Source organism: Paramormyrops kingsleyae, chromosome 14 (assembly GCF_048594095.1).
Source record: "Paramormyrops kingsleyae isolate MSU_618 chromosome 14, PKINGS_0.4, whole genome shotgun sequence".
Classification (NCBI taxonomy): domain Eukaryota; kingdom Metazoa; phylum Chordata; class Actinopteri; order Osteoglossiformes; family Mormyridae; genus Paramormyrops; species Paramormyrops kingsleyae.
The window spans coordinates 14535701-14552822 of record NC_132810.1 but is presented as its reverse complement, the minus strand read 5'-3'; the positions used below and the strand labels follow the sequence as shown (position 1 = coordinate 14552822).

The following is a 17122-nucleotide window of genomic DNA, read 5'->3' as shown; positions in this document are numbered from 1 at the left end:
TACGTCAGAGTTACACCAAGAATACAGGTGCATTGTATCATTACACCAGCGGTACGTCAGAGTTACACCAAGGGTACAGGTGCGTTGTATCATTACACCAGCGGTACGTCAGAGTTACACCAAGGGTACAAATGCATTGTATCATTACACCAGCGGTACGTCAGAGTTACACCAAGGGTACAGGTGCATTGTATCATTACACCAGTGGTATGTCAGAGTTACACCAAGGGTACATGTGCATTGTATCATTACACCAGCGGTACGTCAGAGTTACACCAAGAGTACAGGTGCATTGTATCATTACACCAGCGGTACGTCAGAGTTACACCAAGGATACAGGTGCATTGTATCATTACACCAGCGGTACGTCAGAGTTACACCAAGGGTACAGGTGCGTTGTATCATTACACCAGCGGTACGTCAGAGTTACACCAAGGGTACAAATGCATTGTATCATTTCACCAACATGACAACAACATGGTATCATTATGTTAATATTTTCCAACTTTATACCAATATTGCAAACATTACACCAACGTTACACCAACAGCATCATTCTAATATCATACCAGCCAATAATACCACAACTTCATATCAGTGTACTGCTATCAGTATACCAATATGTCCATGACCCCACCTACCACCATGATGTATACCCACCTGGGCCAGACCTGTACTGAGCCTGAAGCGAGACCAATACCTCTGAATGGCTTAATGCCAGAGATCCAATGCAGTTTGGCAGCTATGGGACAGGAGGAGTAGCAGCACCGACACAGTACTGACATTTACCCAGGAAGCCCCATGAAATGGCCGTCCTGCCTGGACATTCCTGGAGGGGCTCTGGCTGCAGGGCGGCACAGTCACTCGGAGGTGCAGCAGAGAGACCATGAGCTCTGCTCGCACTTACTTTTGCTTAGATCAGGAACACATACTAGGGATTTCTTTGGGTGTCACAATGTCTGTGGCACAGGGTACAGTTGTACGACATCAAGCAGGGAACAAAAAATGTACATGAAATATACGTCTGGGGCAGTTCCATAGAAGGTACAATAATGACATGAGGAATGTGGAAAGAACATGTCAGGTCAGGTCAGGTTGGGGACGTATGCCGATGCAGAGCGTTGCCACATCCACCACACAGCGAAACTCCTCGGGATCCCATCTGGCGATCCCCCAGGCAGACACACGATCTAGTCCCACCCTTTGGAAATGGCCATCCATTTCCGGCTGGAAAGAACAAAGGAGAAGAAAGGAAGATATGGCAGTGGAATATTGCTAATGCTAATGGTTAAGAACTTTGGCAGTAGCGTACCGCTAATGCTAATGAATAATAGCTTTGGCAGTGGGGTACCACTAATGCTAATGAATAATAGCTTTGGCAGTAGGATACTGCTAATGCTAATGAATAATAGTTTGGCAGTGGGTTACCGCTAATGCTAATGAATAATAGTTCGGCAGTGGGATACCGCTAATGAATAATAGCTTCAAACCCTTTGGGGTGCTTGCATGGTGAACAAGAGGGCGCTACAGGAACACATCAGGATATTAGTAGAATGTCCTTCTTTCCAACTTGGATCACCCATATCTGGGGACAAGGTAACACCAGTGAAAGGTCAAAGGTCAGGTCAGCCAAGGTGAAGAATAGCGGAGGTATTTCTGGAATTCTGATGTCCTTAGAAACGAAACCAGTGGCACTCATACACCACCTGCTGTATCGCTGGGTCAGACCTGAGTCACAGCACATCACCTAATGGAGCATAATGGGCCATTTTCCGAGCCCGTCTTGCCTCTCCAGCACCTTCCTGGTCACTGGGTAGCATGGTAGCCATTTGCAGGGGGGGGGGGGGGCTGTGCCAGGGATGAGTGCTAGGCCCCTTTACAGAGCTGGGCTTCAGTCCGCACCCCCCCAGGACCTGCAGATCTCCCTGCCATTGTGTTATTTCAGCATCTTCAGGGCAAAGTCTGACCCAGCTTTCACAATTCTGGATTAATGTGTGCGTGTGTGTGTGTGTGTGTGTGTGTGTGTTTCTGCGTTTTTGTATTTGTTAAATTGTGGGGACCAGATTTCCCAAAATGTGATTAAAAAACCCATAACCTTTTACCTTGTGGGGACATTTTTTCGGTCCACACAAGGATAACCCCTGTGACTGTAATAATCAAAACACTAAAATTTTTATTTGGTTACTTATGGTTAATGTTAGGGCTGGGCAGAGGTTCAGGTTGTTATTGTTGGGATTAAGGTTACGTCCAAAGAGATGGACGGTCTCTACAAAGATATGAATAAATGAATAGAAATGTGTCTTTGTGTGTGTGTGTGTGCGCGCGTGTGTGTTTGTTGCGTGTGCGTGTGTGTGTTTTCTTTCCTCGCTTTCATTCTTATTAAAGTTCTTTCTGGACGCACCCATTTTCCCACACAGCCTTGTGAATTATTAATTGAATTCATCAATGAGAGAAGGATTGCAGCCCAGCTGTGCGTTCAGCCGCTTCTCTGCACTTTTAAACAACAGAATATAATGTATTGATAACTCATAAATATGATAAATGGGCACAGGGCGCTGGATAACTGAAAGCGTGGGATGGTATCTGCCAGACCGTGGTGTTAGACCCCTCACTGCTGCTCCGTCCAGGGGGCACCAGGGCTGCTGTAACAGGATTTGTACGTGTCCAGAGGAGCCCACTTCCTCGGGACAGAGATTGAGCACGTGGACAGCCACTACAGATTTGATGAAGCGCTGCCTTATTTGTACAGATACATAGGAATTCTTTAGCTTCTCGCTCTCCTTTTTAAGTGGTACATACGCATATACACAGCTTGGGGGTCTGCGCACGGGGTGAGTCGCATATACACAGAAGGGGTCTGCGCACGGGGTGAGCCGCATATACACAGAAGGGGTCTGCGCACGGGGTGAGCCGCATATACACAGAAGGGGTCTGCGCACGGGGTGAGCCGCATATACACAGAAGGGGTCTGCGCACGGGGTGAGCCGCATATACACAGAAGGGGTCTGCGCGTGGGGTGGAGATGTGGAGATGGAGATGTGGCTGTCCTGTCAAGCACAGGCGACCTTCTGATCAGGCACCTGAGCTGCTGAGCCACGTGCCATTTCCATAATCACTGCCTGCAGACGGCATGCTGCAGACGAGCTCCGTGTGTGGCCGTCTGTGTCGGGAAGCCTGCGGCAGATGCTGCTGCTTCTGGGAGAGCCTGGGCTGCATGGGCTGAGTCAAGACGGAAATTAGAGCAAAATCATTTCATTTTGATAACCTGCCTTGTCCTAGTTTAATAAAAAACAAAATCCTCTCTTATGTCTCCATCAAACCCATGCCTGTGTTAAAATAATTTATTTTTCCTGAGGCTGAAATTAAACTTTCATTATAAAGAAATCTCGAGCTTAAGCAGGGCACAATCCATCCCTGCTTGTAACACAAATGAATAAATATGATAAATACAATCCACCCAAATCTTGAAAATGTCACCCACCTGTGACATTTGGGGAAAAATGGATTTATGAGTTTTTTTTCTCTGCTACAAATCTAATGGACTGGTATGAATAAATGATTACTTTATTCATATCAATTCTGCCTGGGTGCGTCCCGTGCTCATACAGACTGACTCCCAATCTCTCCACTCGCAAGGTGAGAACCAATGAATAATTAAAGTCTCCCTGAGCCCAAATGTCAGATCCAGAGGAAACTGTTTATGTGTAAGGTAATTATAACCGTAGTGTTTCATATACACTATAAACGGCTGTCATTTTACATATGTGGAAGCAAATTCCGTAAGGCCTCTCTGTGCACTTGTGTGTGTGTATGTATGTATGTGTGTGTGTGTGTGGAGGCAAATCTCGTCAGGTTGTTCTGTGCGTGTGCGTGTGTGGCAACAGATCCCGCCAAGTGGCAATGTGTATGTACATGTAGTGGCAGCAGATCCTGTCAGACTGCTCTGTGCGTGTGCGTGTGTGTGCGTGTGTGGTGGCAGATCCTGTCAGACTGCTCTGTGCGTGTGCGTGTGTGTGTGTGTGGTGGCAGATCCTGTCAGACTGCTCTGTGCGTGTGCGTGTGTGTGTGTGTGCGTGTGTGGTGGCAGATCCTGTCAGGTCGCTCTGCCTCTGTCACCTGCCTGAGCTGCTCGATGATGACACCTCTGATAGAAGCCTGAGGATTGCAGTGAGGGAACATGCAAGATGGGCCCTTTGTTGGAAGTTGCTGAGTCACACACACAGATGCACAGACACAAACGCACCCATGTCCTCATGTCAAAGCACACGGCGTCCCGCTCCCTGCGCACTTGGGGCTCTGGGCGCCCACCCTCCCGCTTGCGGTCTGCGGGAGTCTCGCTAAGTGCTGCTGTCTGCAAAATTACCCCTTGATTGTCTTTCACTTATTCCTTCCCCTGCTGCATTTCAAATGTCTGATTGCAGCCAGCCGGTGAAGGCAAAGCTCCTTGCAAAAACATTGATTTGAGGGACGGAGCGTTTGGGCGTCTGTGTGAGTGCATGCCTTAGTGAGATTTACTCACTAATGTGTACAAGATTATTGTTATCACTAAGCAACTTGAGCGTGCTGGGGGGCTGAGTCGATAATTCCCAATCAGACTCCTTCTGCTTCACTTCTGGAAAATGCCAATTGTGGAGGGAAGTTACAACCCTACTGCTCGTCTCTGACTTTTAACCTGTGACCCCTGTGCCCACAGATGCCCTGAACACCCGCAACAGGCAGGTCATCTGCACCACGCTGAAGGTCCTACAGCATCTGGTGGTGTCTGCGGAAATGGTGGGTGAGGCACTGGTGCCCTACTACAGGCAGATCCTGCCCATTCTCAACATCTTCAAGAACATGAACAGTGAGTGGCAGGCTGGGGCTGGGGGAAGCTGGGAGGGGCTTTATCTCCTAGAGTATAAACCCTCAGAGCTAAGCCCACATGGTATCTCCTAGAGTATAAAACCTCAGAGCTAAGCCCACATGGTATCTCCTAGAGTATAAAACCTCAGAGCTAAGCCCATATAGTATCTCCTAGAGTATAAAACCTCAGAGCTAAGCCCACATGGTATCTCCTAGAGTATAAAACCTCAGAGCTAAGCCCACATGGTATCTCCTAGAGTATAAACCCTCAGAACTAAGCCCACATGGTATCTCCTAGAGTATAAACCCTCAGAGCTAAGCCCATATGGGGATCTCCTAGAGTATAAACCCTCAGAGCTAAGCCCACATGGTATCTCCTAGAGTATGAAACCTCAGAGCTAAGCCCACATGGGTATCTCCTAGAGTATAAAACCTCAGAGCTAAGCCCACATAGTATCTCCTAGAGTATAAAACCTCAGAGCTAAGCCCACATGGTATCTCCTAGAGTATAAAACCTCAGAACTAAGCCCCACATGGTATCTCCTAGAGTATAAACCCTCAGAACTAAGCCCACATGGTATCTCCTAGAGTATAAACCCTCAGAGCTAAGCCCACATGGGGATCTCATAGAGTATAAACCCTCAGAACTAAGCCTATATGGGGATCTCATAGACCTAGAGTATAAACCCTCAGAGCTAAGCCCACATGGAGATCTCCTAGACCTGAAGTATAAGCCCTCCAAGCTAAGCCCACATTGGGATCTCATAGAGTATAAACCCTCCGAGCTTACCTGACATGCACTCAGATTTCACAGTACAATGTGAAAAACAGCTTGTCTCTTAAATGCAGGATTAAACTCAGGACCACAGGGTTTTATGATGGTTTCGATCAATACTGGATTTTAATCTTTTAAACTTCTCTTACGTTATCTGTTTTGTTAAAAAACGAAGAAAAGACTTGGTGGTATTAATCTTATCTGTTATGTAAATCTCTGTGTTAATTAGCTGTCAAATCAATCCTCTGCCAGAAGGCATGCGGCTTCTGTGGGATGCCCAGTAGGAATTGTTTATCTATGACTGATGCTCCATCCTCGTATTCGTTACACCCTCCCTCGTTTGGGCCGCTCCCGTTCCTCGTCAGGCCACTGCGTGCCTCAGCCCCCCCCCCAGCAACCCACCCACCCGCTCGTGTTTGACTGACGCGTGCCATGTCTCTGTGTATTTTTATCCTGTTCTAAATCATTCCACTCATACTCGTTTGTATTTATGCCTCCAGTTTTATTACATATTCAATTATTTTTAGTAAAAAGGCAATGACCCAGAAAAAGTAACGCACAATAAATCATCTGTAGCGGTAAAAATAACAAATAAACAAGCAGGCATGCAACGTGCCGAGAGATACGGCGTAGACAGGCAATCGGCCGCTCTGGGCTCCACGCGCGGCAGGGCTGGAAGCCACACCACTGGCACTAGTGAAAGGACACCTTGTGTGCCTCACCACCACCCACCCCCATCCCGCAGCTGTCCGCTCTGGGAAAAGCAAACCGTGCTCTCAGTCACAGAGGCTCTTTATCATGGCACCAGGATGGGCCACAAGTCCGGCACTGTGCTGGCCGTCAGACCCCCTGCTCCCAGGCCTCATGTAGCCCACTTAGCCCTCCTGCAGACATGCGCGGTTAGCTGTCACACTTGTTAATTCTTTCACTCCTTCACTCTCTTCACAAAGTGGCGATAGAGAGAAAATGCTTCATGCACAATGATGTCTTGCCTGGTGCTACTTTAGCCTGTGGCTATACAGCTTAGCATTACCAGACATTATTTTATTTTAGGATACTGATTGGTATTAGCAGCTATTTGTTAGCCTATTTTTAGCCAGTGGCTACACTGCATAGCATTAGCAGCCATTTGCTAGGCTTTTTTTAGTCTGTGGCTACTCTGCTTAGCATTACCAGCTATTTACCAGGATATTTTAGCCCATGGCTACACAGCTTAGCATTAGCAGACATTCACTAGCCTATTTTGTAGCCTGTGGCTACACAGCGTAGCATATCAAGCTGTTTATTATCCTTTCAATCAGCCTTCAACATTTGAATTACTGGCCAGGAGTCACAGGTGGAGGTCATGTCCTCTTGGTACAAACTGCTGCACCCTCATACTGCTATTTTCTTTGATTTGGGGGTTGGGGGGGTCATTTGTACTAAATTCCTTTCTGGCGTCATTCGATAATCTTATTTTTGTTCAGTGAAATTTGTTGCAAGAGAAATCATCAGTCCACCATGCGTCGCGTTCCACTGCCCACCAGGAATTCACTGGGCTGTTGGGATCGGCAGTGGTTTCATCTACGGGAGTTGGAGGGGGAGTACCACCGCCTCTCTGACTGTGTACATTCTCTGATGCCGGACCAGCCATTCGTGATGTATTCCCCAGGTGCCCCCACTTTAGGGGCGCATGTTGTCCGTGGAGATAAAGGCAGTTCAGTCGGCTTGTGTGACCGACAGGCACCTTCTCCTGGGTCCTCAGTCACGGTGTCACTTGCAGGCTCATAGCAAAGACAGTTTTAAGCACAAAATGTAAAAAAAAAAATTAAAAATCAAATTAAACACAAGCAATGCCGCTATCCTATAGGCATCTTGAAAAACATGCAGTGTTAGCTGAGAATTCTGCCATCCAGTCTCCCTGTAACTCTGGTATAACAACTCTGTGCAGTTATTATGAGGGTGGTTTTGGTGCTGCCCCCCCCTGACAGGACCACGTATCCATCAGTCCAGCTCAGTAGCTTTAGAGCTGTAACAGGTCATTGCTGAAGCCCTGCTTCTCCTTCTTATGCTGGCATTTGGAAATCGTCAGGAGCTATTTTAATTGGATAATAATAATTACACCAGTGAAAATAATGTTTAATGACACTGCAGGCTTCAGTACGCATGGATGGCGTGTGGTGTTACAAGCTCTGTGTTTACTGTTCGGTTATGAAAACTCTACCGCTTCGTTAAAAATGTTAAATGCTTCATCTCACATCCTATAAAGGCCTTTTACTTATGATAAAATGTTCTCTTGTGTGACCATGATAAATCTGACTTTAAGCAGAAGTATCCAGACTCAGATGGTGGAGACACTGAAAAGCAGAGGCACTTACCTCAGGTGACCCAGTGTGACCTGCACAGATGTGCTCTAATCCATCTGAACAACAGAATTCTGTATGCCTTGAATCTTTGAAGGCCATGCCACAACCAAGTCTGTCTGCTGTCTTCTAGCTGGTCCAGTCCTGAAGTAACTTCACCTGCAGTCAACCATCTGTCCCAGTCCTTAACTAACTCTTCCTGCTGTCTACTAGCTGTCCCAGTCCCTAACTAACAGTACATGCTGTTGACCAGTCACCCAGCCAGGTTTAAGCAGTGTATTATCTACTATGGCTGGGATATGTCCTTAGTGACCTGACGCTCCCCATTGCACATGCTGCACTGCCTGCTTACACCACCAGGGGCGTGACCTCTGCCAGGGTCACCTGCAGGCCCAGGTGCTCCCCCCCCCCACCCCCTGCTCACTCCCCGCTGGCTGGCCCCCCCTGGCTGGCCCCCCCCCGGCTCCCGGGGTCTGGACGATTCTCCGCCTTGCTGTTATTATGATTATTTTCTTTGCTTTATCTGTGAGGTGTAAGTCCCTCATACCCCATTCATCTTAGCCAGCCGCCCTGTGATCCAGTTAATTTGGCCTCCTTTATCTTGCTGCTAGGCGTGTGGCCAGTCCGATAAGGCCCCGCACGGCTCTCGCTCGCCGGCCGCTCTGCACCCCCGCCTCACCCCACACACTTTTTTGTTACTTTGACAAATTTGGGTGCGCACTGCGTGGCCCCTCCCTGCCCCTGACGCTGACGGCTCCGTTATTCACGACACGGAGATGGAGCAGTTAAGGGGTCACCTGCTCAGCCCCTGCTGTCCCAGCGCTGGGAGGGGCTGTCAGCTCAGTGTGTGTCTGTGTGTGTGCGTGCCAGCCGTCCCCCGTCTGTGTCTCTTGGTGCCTATATGTTTGCTTGCGGCCACCTTTCCTCATGTGAGATGTTGAAATGAAGGATGGTTGAGGTTTATAGAGTGAAGCTGCTCTTTTCACTGACTTGTGTGTAAACCTATTGCTTCAGGGAGGTACCATGGCAACGGGGCATTGACCTGCCAACCTTGCAGGTCCTGGACAGTATCTGTAATTGCTACGCCACCTGCTGGTCCAGAGTAGCATTTCTGCTCCTGCGGTTATTGCCAGTGGCAGCATGTTGTAGAGTCCCCCCCCCCCCCCAGTACCCTTCAGGCAGTGTGGCATGATCATGGGCAAGGCATGACCCCACTCCCCCGGTTCCCCCCAGAAAGCACGGATGTGCATCTCCATCACTGAGGCCACTGCAATACACGTCTCAATGTATTGGCAACGGTCAAGTACATTAAAGATACTTATGAAGCAACTACTCATTCGATACAATGTGATTCACCCCTATTGCGATGCAATGCGATTCGACACGATTAGATTCGATACAATGTGATACGATGCAAATGAATATAATGCAATGCAATTCAATATGATACGGATACAGAGGGGCGATCAATCTGAACATAAAATTATTGGTCAAAAATTATTGGTATAAGGCATAGAGTGTCTACTAATAATTATACATGAATAAATCAGACTTTACCAATGCAAAGATGTTAGAGATGATGCATGCCGAGTCCATCCCAAATTGTCTCCGGTGCACACTTTTTAAATCGGGGCAGTAGCATCGTGAACTTTTATGTCGGTGCACTGATGGGAATCAGTGAATCTTACCATATATATGATTACATATATTCACATATAATATAATATATGTGTATGTTTGTAATTCCCCTTCTTAATATGCCTGCTGGTTCTGCTAATTTCTGTTGCCAGCAGGGTGCGGCAGGCAGCCAATGAGAGCGGCCATGGCGGCCCGAGGCTCCCTCCACGTCGCCGCTCCAATTTAAAGGTCACCCGATAAGACGAAAGCTCACGCATAATCGAGGGAGTCAGCCGGCGCCCTCACCTCCTCTTCATTGGCGTGTTTATTTATTCTGCTCCTGCTCTCCTCACTCTATCTGCTTTTCTCGCTGCCGCTTTGTGTGTGTAATTGCGTTCTTTGTCTCGCCGCTGCTCCCCCCAGCCCAGCCGCCGCTGCTGCTTTCTGGGGGTCTGTGTGCCAGCCTGGGTCTGCGGCCGCCTGGGGAGCCGCGCTTCTCTCTCTAATCCAAACCATTGAATTACTTAATTGGATCAGTTACTCAAATTAATTAATCTGAATCTTTGCAAGCTTTTTGTTGTTGGCCCAAGATGAGTTTAGGGGCTCTTTTTGAGACGGCTGCAGCACAGCGGAACAAGGAGAGGAAATGTCCTGTCCTTTTAGATGGCTTAGGGCGAATATCATCCCCCAGAACAAAATCTGCCCAGCTTCTCCCACACTCTGCCTCTGAAGAAAAGTGCCGCCCCTTGACCGGAGGGCTGTCTGCACGCTGCTCTCTGCAGGTTTGAAGCTTATACATATTGTATACATACATTAATATATACAGCCTCACCCATATACATAGAGTATATATTCACAGTAACACAGACCTGATATGCATACACACAGTTGTGCATATACAGGACTGCAGACTGACCCCCACCCTATTCCATAGCCTTTAAATAGCACATTTTCCATTTGTGCTCCCAGGCCAGTCACAGAGATGCCTTACAGCTCTGCACATACACACATACCCATGTCCCCCGGCCCTTTATGTTCCCCTGACCACATCCTCCCCGCCCGCCCCTGCTCCTTCCAGCCATCTATATCCGCCTTTTGAAGGACATGGATTGTACTTTAAATACGTTGGAGCAATGGCCTGAGTCAGAATCCACCGGAGAAGTCGCCGCCCGGCCACTCCCTTCCCGGTGTCATGGGATGAGTGTGTGTGTGAGTGTGCGGCCAGTGAAGCACTTACGGGGCCAGGCGCATGGCGGTGCAGCAGTGGCTGGGCCCCGTCGCCATGCCAGTCCCTGTGAGCCCCTCTATCTGCCGACTCCAGCAGCCATTAGCTGCGTCCCTTTTTAGCACCGGTGCACCGTGTTTTTGAACTCGTCCAGTTGTGGCAGTCACTCAGATGGAGATATCGGTGGGTCACCTGGGCTGCGGCCTGCGTCCCAGAGTGAGAGACAGACGGAGCTGGGTAGGGTCTTTATTAACTGTGTAATTGTAGGCAGAATGCTTTAAACAATTAACTCTTTTGATATTCATTAGTTTTCCGGCTTAGCGGCGCAGCACGAGCGCCGTGGCCCGGCCTCATCCCGCTTCACAGCCCTTTCTAATTAACTCCCACACTGGAAGGCTGCGGTATTATCAGCGCCTGCCCCCCCACCCCAGTTCCTACACCATGAATCACGCTGCGCCGTTCTGCTCAACAGAACCTGGCCAGAATGCTCTCGTGTGCTCAGGCAGCTTGGAGGCGGGGGGGAGGGGGTGACTTATTCACGGTGACAGGGGGTTGCATTCCTAACACGGCTGCTCTTTGACGCATTTGCGCAGCGGATGGCTGTTTGGTCACACCCACATGACGGTTAGCTCCGCCTCCTCTCTGTAACACAAAGACCTGCCTGTTCGGGATTAAATTCTATCCAACTAATGCGCAGTTTGCCTTTTATTACAGTGTTTTCCAAAAGATTTGAAGAAAACATTCATTTGTTTTTTGGTTCGTTACAGACAGGTACTGTGTGCCTTTTGACCCGTTACGGATGAATGCTATGTGGGTGCCCCCTACAAAGGTCAACACCACAGAGGTCAGCACACAGGTGAACCACCCTATTGGCTGAACCTGTCTCCTTGAGCCATATCACTGCCGACCCCCTAGCATTACTATTCCGGGACTGGAAAGGTCATTTTTTCCTTCAAACAATCGAGATAAGAGGGCCTTTATCAGATGGGAGGATCCCTTTGGATGTGTGGCCCTTCAGCCTTCTGGGAGCTGCAAACAGATTGGCCGCAACTCATGGTGCGTTCGTTTTTCTCTCGGAACTCGGAAATTCCGAGTTGAGTGACATCACGTCCGACAATCTCCCGTTCGAGCTACCCACATCTCGGAACAAACATGGCTGCCTCCATGAACACGTTGCTGTGTATTGTTGCTTTATATTTTAGCAGATTTGGAGTTTTACAAATGAAGAAAATGGAGAAATTTAGATTTTTCCGAGAGACAAACAAGAAACACGAACTAGTCAAACCACATTAAAAGCTTTATAAAATATTTTAGTACATTCATAGCGATATTCTTTTTTCGAACAGTAAATAAACTACAAACAAACCAAGTCGCCATGTTGAAATTACGTCACAAGGGCAACTCGGGCAACAAAATCTTATCCGACTTCAACGTCATAAAAGGGGCGTGTTTCCGACGGGAAGTGATGTTTTTCGTGACGTATCGTGACGTTTTCATCCGAGTTCCGACTTGGAGAGAAATAATCGAACGCACCATCAGTGAGCCAGTGGCATGTTCTGCAAGTGTATTGGCCACACCTCACTAAGTCAGTGGCATGCTCTGCAAGTGGATTGGCCTCGGCATGACAGGCCAGGTCCTCATTGGGCTCCTGAAGGATTTGCAGCAATCTAATTGGTCATTTCTTAAGAAGAAGATGCTGATCTATGTTACATTTCAGTCAGATGCAGTAAGGACGAGAAACCTTGTCTTGGTGATGTAATCTTTTTTGAAAGGAGTGAGTGTTTTCTTCAGGGAATCTGACTGTGGCTCAGCTCTCCCCCATCAGACAAACAAAGAGAGAGATGCGGTTTCCTCAGAAATGCTCGTCCCTCATCCCCCCAGACTGTCCCTACTCTGCTCTATTTGCAGCTCTCCCTTAAGGGCACAGGCTTGGGGAAAACGACTCTCCAAAGCTGTATCTGTGTGTGGCCTGATGTCTGAGAAGATGGATTCCACTCACCTGGGGGGTCCCCAGGTCTGCAGTCACTGTGTGTGTACAGACCCACATGGCTGTGAGGTCTACAGGCCATGTAAGGCACAGTCCGACGAGCCGGTGAAGAATCGATTACCAATAGGAACACTCCCTCCTCTGACCCTGTCCCAAATATCCCCAAATGGGATAAAAACCTATTATTTTGACCTTGTGGGGACCATTTTTTCGGTCCACAAAGAAAAAATTCAATTTGATAAAAATCTGTGACTGCAATCAAAAAACTAAAATTTTTTGTTTGTTTACTTATGGTTAAGGTTAGGGCTGGATGGGGGTTAAGGATGTCATTGTTGGGATTAGGGTCTTGCCCATAGAAATGAATGAACGGTCCCCACAAAGACAATTACCCGTGCATGCGTGTGTGTATGCGTGTGTGTATGGATGCGCAGGTCTGTCCATGAACCAGCCGCTTACTCACAGCCCACCGGCCACAGAGCCACCGCGAGCCGCACCAGCGGGCAGCTTAAACCAGCCATTTCCATGCTAATCCCATTTGGACTTACAGTGTGGCGGCCTGCCAATAGCACATCTTCCCGGTGTATTGCTTTGGAGGTCTATGTACCGATTTTAGGTCCAGTGATCCATTCATCTGAGCTTGTTTAGCATCATGTCTTTTCCTAAATGGTACATCCAGTGCAGAATTCCTCCCGTAATGCCGGACAAGGCGGTTTGCTCGCATTATAGCAGTTGGCCAGCATATTAACCTAAAGAACATAAATGATTAATTTTATTATCATTGTAGTTTTTTTTGAAAGTCATACATACAGACTTGTGCTTCATCTGCTAAAAAAATCTGCATTGTGATACCTTAAGTAGAATATTAATAATATTGTAAATGCCAGCATTAAGCAAGGATGCTTACACAAGTTAGCATTAGGTATAAATACATGAGTCAATCTCATGGACCGTATGGAGTTTTCCATACTACTGCATCCAATTAACATTGTCAGCTATTAGTGATTAATTAAAGGTACCATTCTGCCTATAAATAGACACGGCCAGGTTAGTTGTGAAACTGACCCAAATACTTCTGGAGGTTTTTATGCAGGTTTGTCAGAGGAGTGCAGGCCTTGAGCAGGCCGTCTTCGTGGTCACAAATACGGTTAGCGTAGGTGCTGCCTTGTACCCCTGCCTCTTCAACATTTCTCAGCAGTTCTTCAGGAGGTCACAGCGGCGTCTTGTCGTCTTCTGTGGGGTTAATCGGATTGGCAGCACGTTCTCCTCCACAATCTCCATCTGGAGACCGCTGTGTGGACCCCTTGAGATCGAACAGCTGCCCTCTATCTCAGAAATGAGAAATTAGCTGAACGGCTTAGCAATTAGTTCTCAGCTTCCTCCCTGGAATTAAAGCCACGAATGGCCCCCTGGTAGCGGGAGTGGAATCCGGCCGGGAGCCCAGGGAATGCTGGAGAGCCTGGCGCAGAGGTGAAGCCCAGCTGCTGGTGCTCTGTTGTTTCCCGATGTCCTATTTGCTAAGTGGCCGTGCTCTTCCTGGAAGTGCCAGGCTCCCTGACGTATGCGTGCTCTGCCCTCGCCTTCTGCTCTGCTCCACTTCCAGCACAACATTCCCGCACACTCTTTGCATTCAGCTGAGGTCGTCATTTAAGAACAAAATGTGTCCATTTTGGATAGATGGGAGATTGAGAGAGATGGAAAGTATTGCGCACATGCCATAAGTGTCCTCTGGGGGGCCCGACAGAGCACAGCATGGCCAGCCGCCCCCACGTCCCTCACACACAGCACCACACGTCCATAAAACATCGCAGGCTTTTGGGTCGCGCTCTCCTGTTGCCCCGAGGGGACATTTAATGATGCAAAGGAGTCTGCATCCCACCAGCCCCCCCTACGAGACCCCGCCCACCAGTTTGCTGGGTCCTGGTTCGTGCCCCCACAGGAATGGTGGTGAGTCACGCAGCAAGAGGTTAATGAAGCTCCCTGACGTCGCCATGACCTTTTCTGCTTTAGTGCAAATCATTTCAGCACACTTTTGCCACCATTTAAAAATGAAAGCTTTTAATAATTTATCTACGCTTCTTTCCTGGTGGGCGCTTCATTAGCGCCAGGCCGTGACATTGCCCCATGCCACCTCACATCTGCCTGATAACATCAGCATCGACTCCATCGCCAGCCAACACTTACGGCTCTGCTTTGCCCAATTTTTTTTTTTAACGCTTATGTTAAAGATTTACACAAATGTGCCCCCCCACCCTTGCCGACATCTGGGGCATTTGTGGAATGCTGGGGGGGGGGGCGGCATGTGTCACATGTCTTCACAGCTCACAGATGGAGCTGGAGTTCACTTTATCTCCTTGCCTACCGGCATTGACCTCCGCACAGAACTTTTCAATACGGGGAAGATTTAAAGGGTAAAAAATGTGTTTCCTGATTCCAGGACTGGGCTGAACAGGAATTTCAGGTCCTCGTGAGGTGAAAATGAAAGGCAGCCCGGTTGCGACGGCCACCTGTTGTGCGCTGTATGTTTGCCCGCGGCGCCGCATACCTCTGCCGACTCTGCGGGCTGCAGTCTTGCTGTCCCCGTCTCCCGCCAAGCCCCCATTCATAATATTGACTCGTGTTTCATGGCTGCTTGATTGTGATGAAGACTGATTTGTGGGATAAATTATTAAAAGGCACATTAGCACGGTTCATGTTTTGTTGAGCTTCACACTCAATTATGGATGCAGCAGCGGTGGGGGAATCGGCCCTGTTCATTAGCCCTTCTCATTGTGCACTCCTCCACTGTGAGACCAGCCTTTGCACAGGTGACGCGCTCCAACAATCGGAGGAAAACCTAAAAAAGGAGTTCTTAAGTGAGAATGTAAGAATGTCATTTTTTCTGAAATGCCATTTGTCATCTTATTTTGCCTACAAAATTGGTGACTAAGACAGACCGGCTCTTTATGATGTTTAATATCGATGTTTCCAGAAGATGCTATCAAACACAATCAGTGCTCCGGACCTGGAGTGGTGCAGCGGACAGGAATGGCAGCTGATGCTGGATCAGTTTAATAACTGGAACTGTGCGGCACAGCTGCTGTAGTCCTTAGCGCTCACATGGAAGTCAGGGCCCCTCCCACCGCTCGGCTGTGCTTGGTGGTGTGATGGAATGGGCTGATGGCATGAAGCTTCCAGGGGGGGGCTCTTTGGGGCTGCGGGGCTGCATTCCGACCGAGGATTCTCACAACCTGTGAGACAGGGTGTTTCCAAATGTGTCACCTACTCCAGGACTGCGGAGAGGCAGGACCTGAGCTGGGTCGCTTGGTTGGGATGCCCTGGGAATAAGGCTGCCCTGCCTTAAGCAGGCGCTGTCTGCCCCATCCACAAAGCACAGCCCTGCAGAAACCCAGCGAAGGGTCAACGGGGAGCCAGGGGGGGGGGGGGGGGGGCTTAGCTGGACTTTCCATCCCACCAAGGGTGCAGCAACCAGCTAATTAGTCCGGCAGAGTGGAGAGCAGAGGCACCCAGGATGATTGTCACAGTAGCAACTAAGCACTGGCTGTTGAATTTAACATGCACTTGATTACAGCCACAGCTCAGAACGCTGATATATATTCACAGTGAAGCGCTCAGCACAAATGGCTATATGAATATTTCAGATGCTATCTCAGGAAGTGGTTTGCAGTCTCCCATTCTCTGCTCTGTCGCGCTGCGAAATGCGTGATTGCTTATTAACCAGAGTGAGACTGTGTTGGCCCGTGCGGCACCGTGGTCCTGGAAAGAGGTGGGCGGAGGGGCGTCATCTTGCTTTGCTGTGGGATAGTGATTAGTGTTGGCTGGCACTCTCACTAAAAATCCCACTAGCTTCCGGGTGGTTTCATGTAGCATCTGGCCACCTGACACGGTCATGCACAATATCACCAGACCTGGAACTTACAGACCTTCCCTTGTTATGCTTTTATTTGCTGGGCAATTAGTTTAATTCAGACTGATGGTGCAATGGTAGATCCCATATGGGACTTACATTGATTTTGGAAACAGCTTATACTTGTACAGGCTCCTGTGTGTCCAGTCTGAAGGCTTCGATGGTGCATCAACACCTGCACTGACCCCTCAGTAAGTGTAACCGGCAATGTCTGAAATGCCCCTGTGGGGGTGGCCTGTACCCAGAATGCCAGAGAGCCTTGGAACTGTCGCTAATGAGCTCTGAAATTAAACAAAAGCACAGTATCACGGCAAAGAGCAGCAACACGCCGGCATTTTCAGCAGTGGCCCTTCGGGTAGAGCCAGAAAAACTCTGCAGAAAAATACAACTCCCAGCTTTCTGTTGGCTTTGCCAGTACTTTCATTTCCTG

The 17122-nt window shown here is 48.6% G+C and overlaps 1 protein-coding gene across 1 annotated transcript in view; it reads left to right on the top strand.

The window, feature by feature from the left end:
- pacrg (PARK2 co-regulated) overlaps positions 1–17122 on the top strand; it is a 61165-nt gene that overhangs the window by 30383 nt on the left and 13660 nt on the right. Inside the window, exon 4 of the mRNA XM_023832954.2 lies at positions 4694–4843. Coding sequence (XP_023688722.1) covers positions 4694–4843 — 150 coding nt within the window. The remainder of the gene's footprint in view (positions 1–4693; positions 4844–17122) is intronic.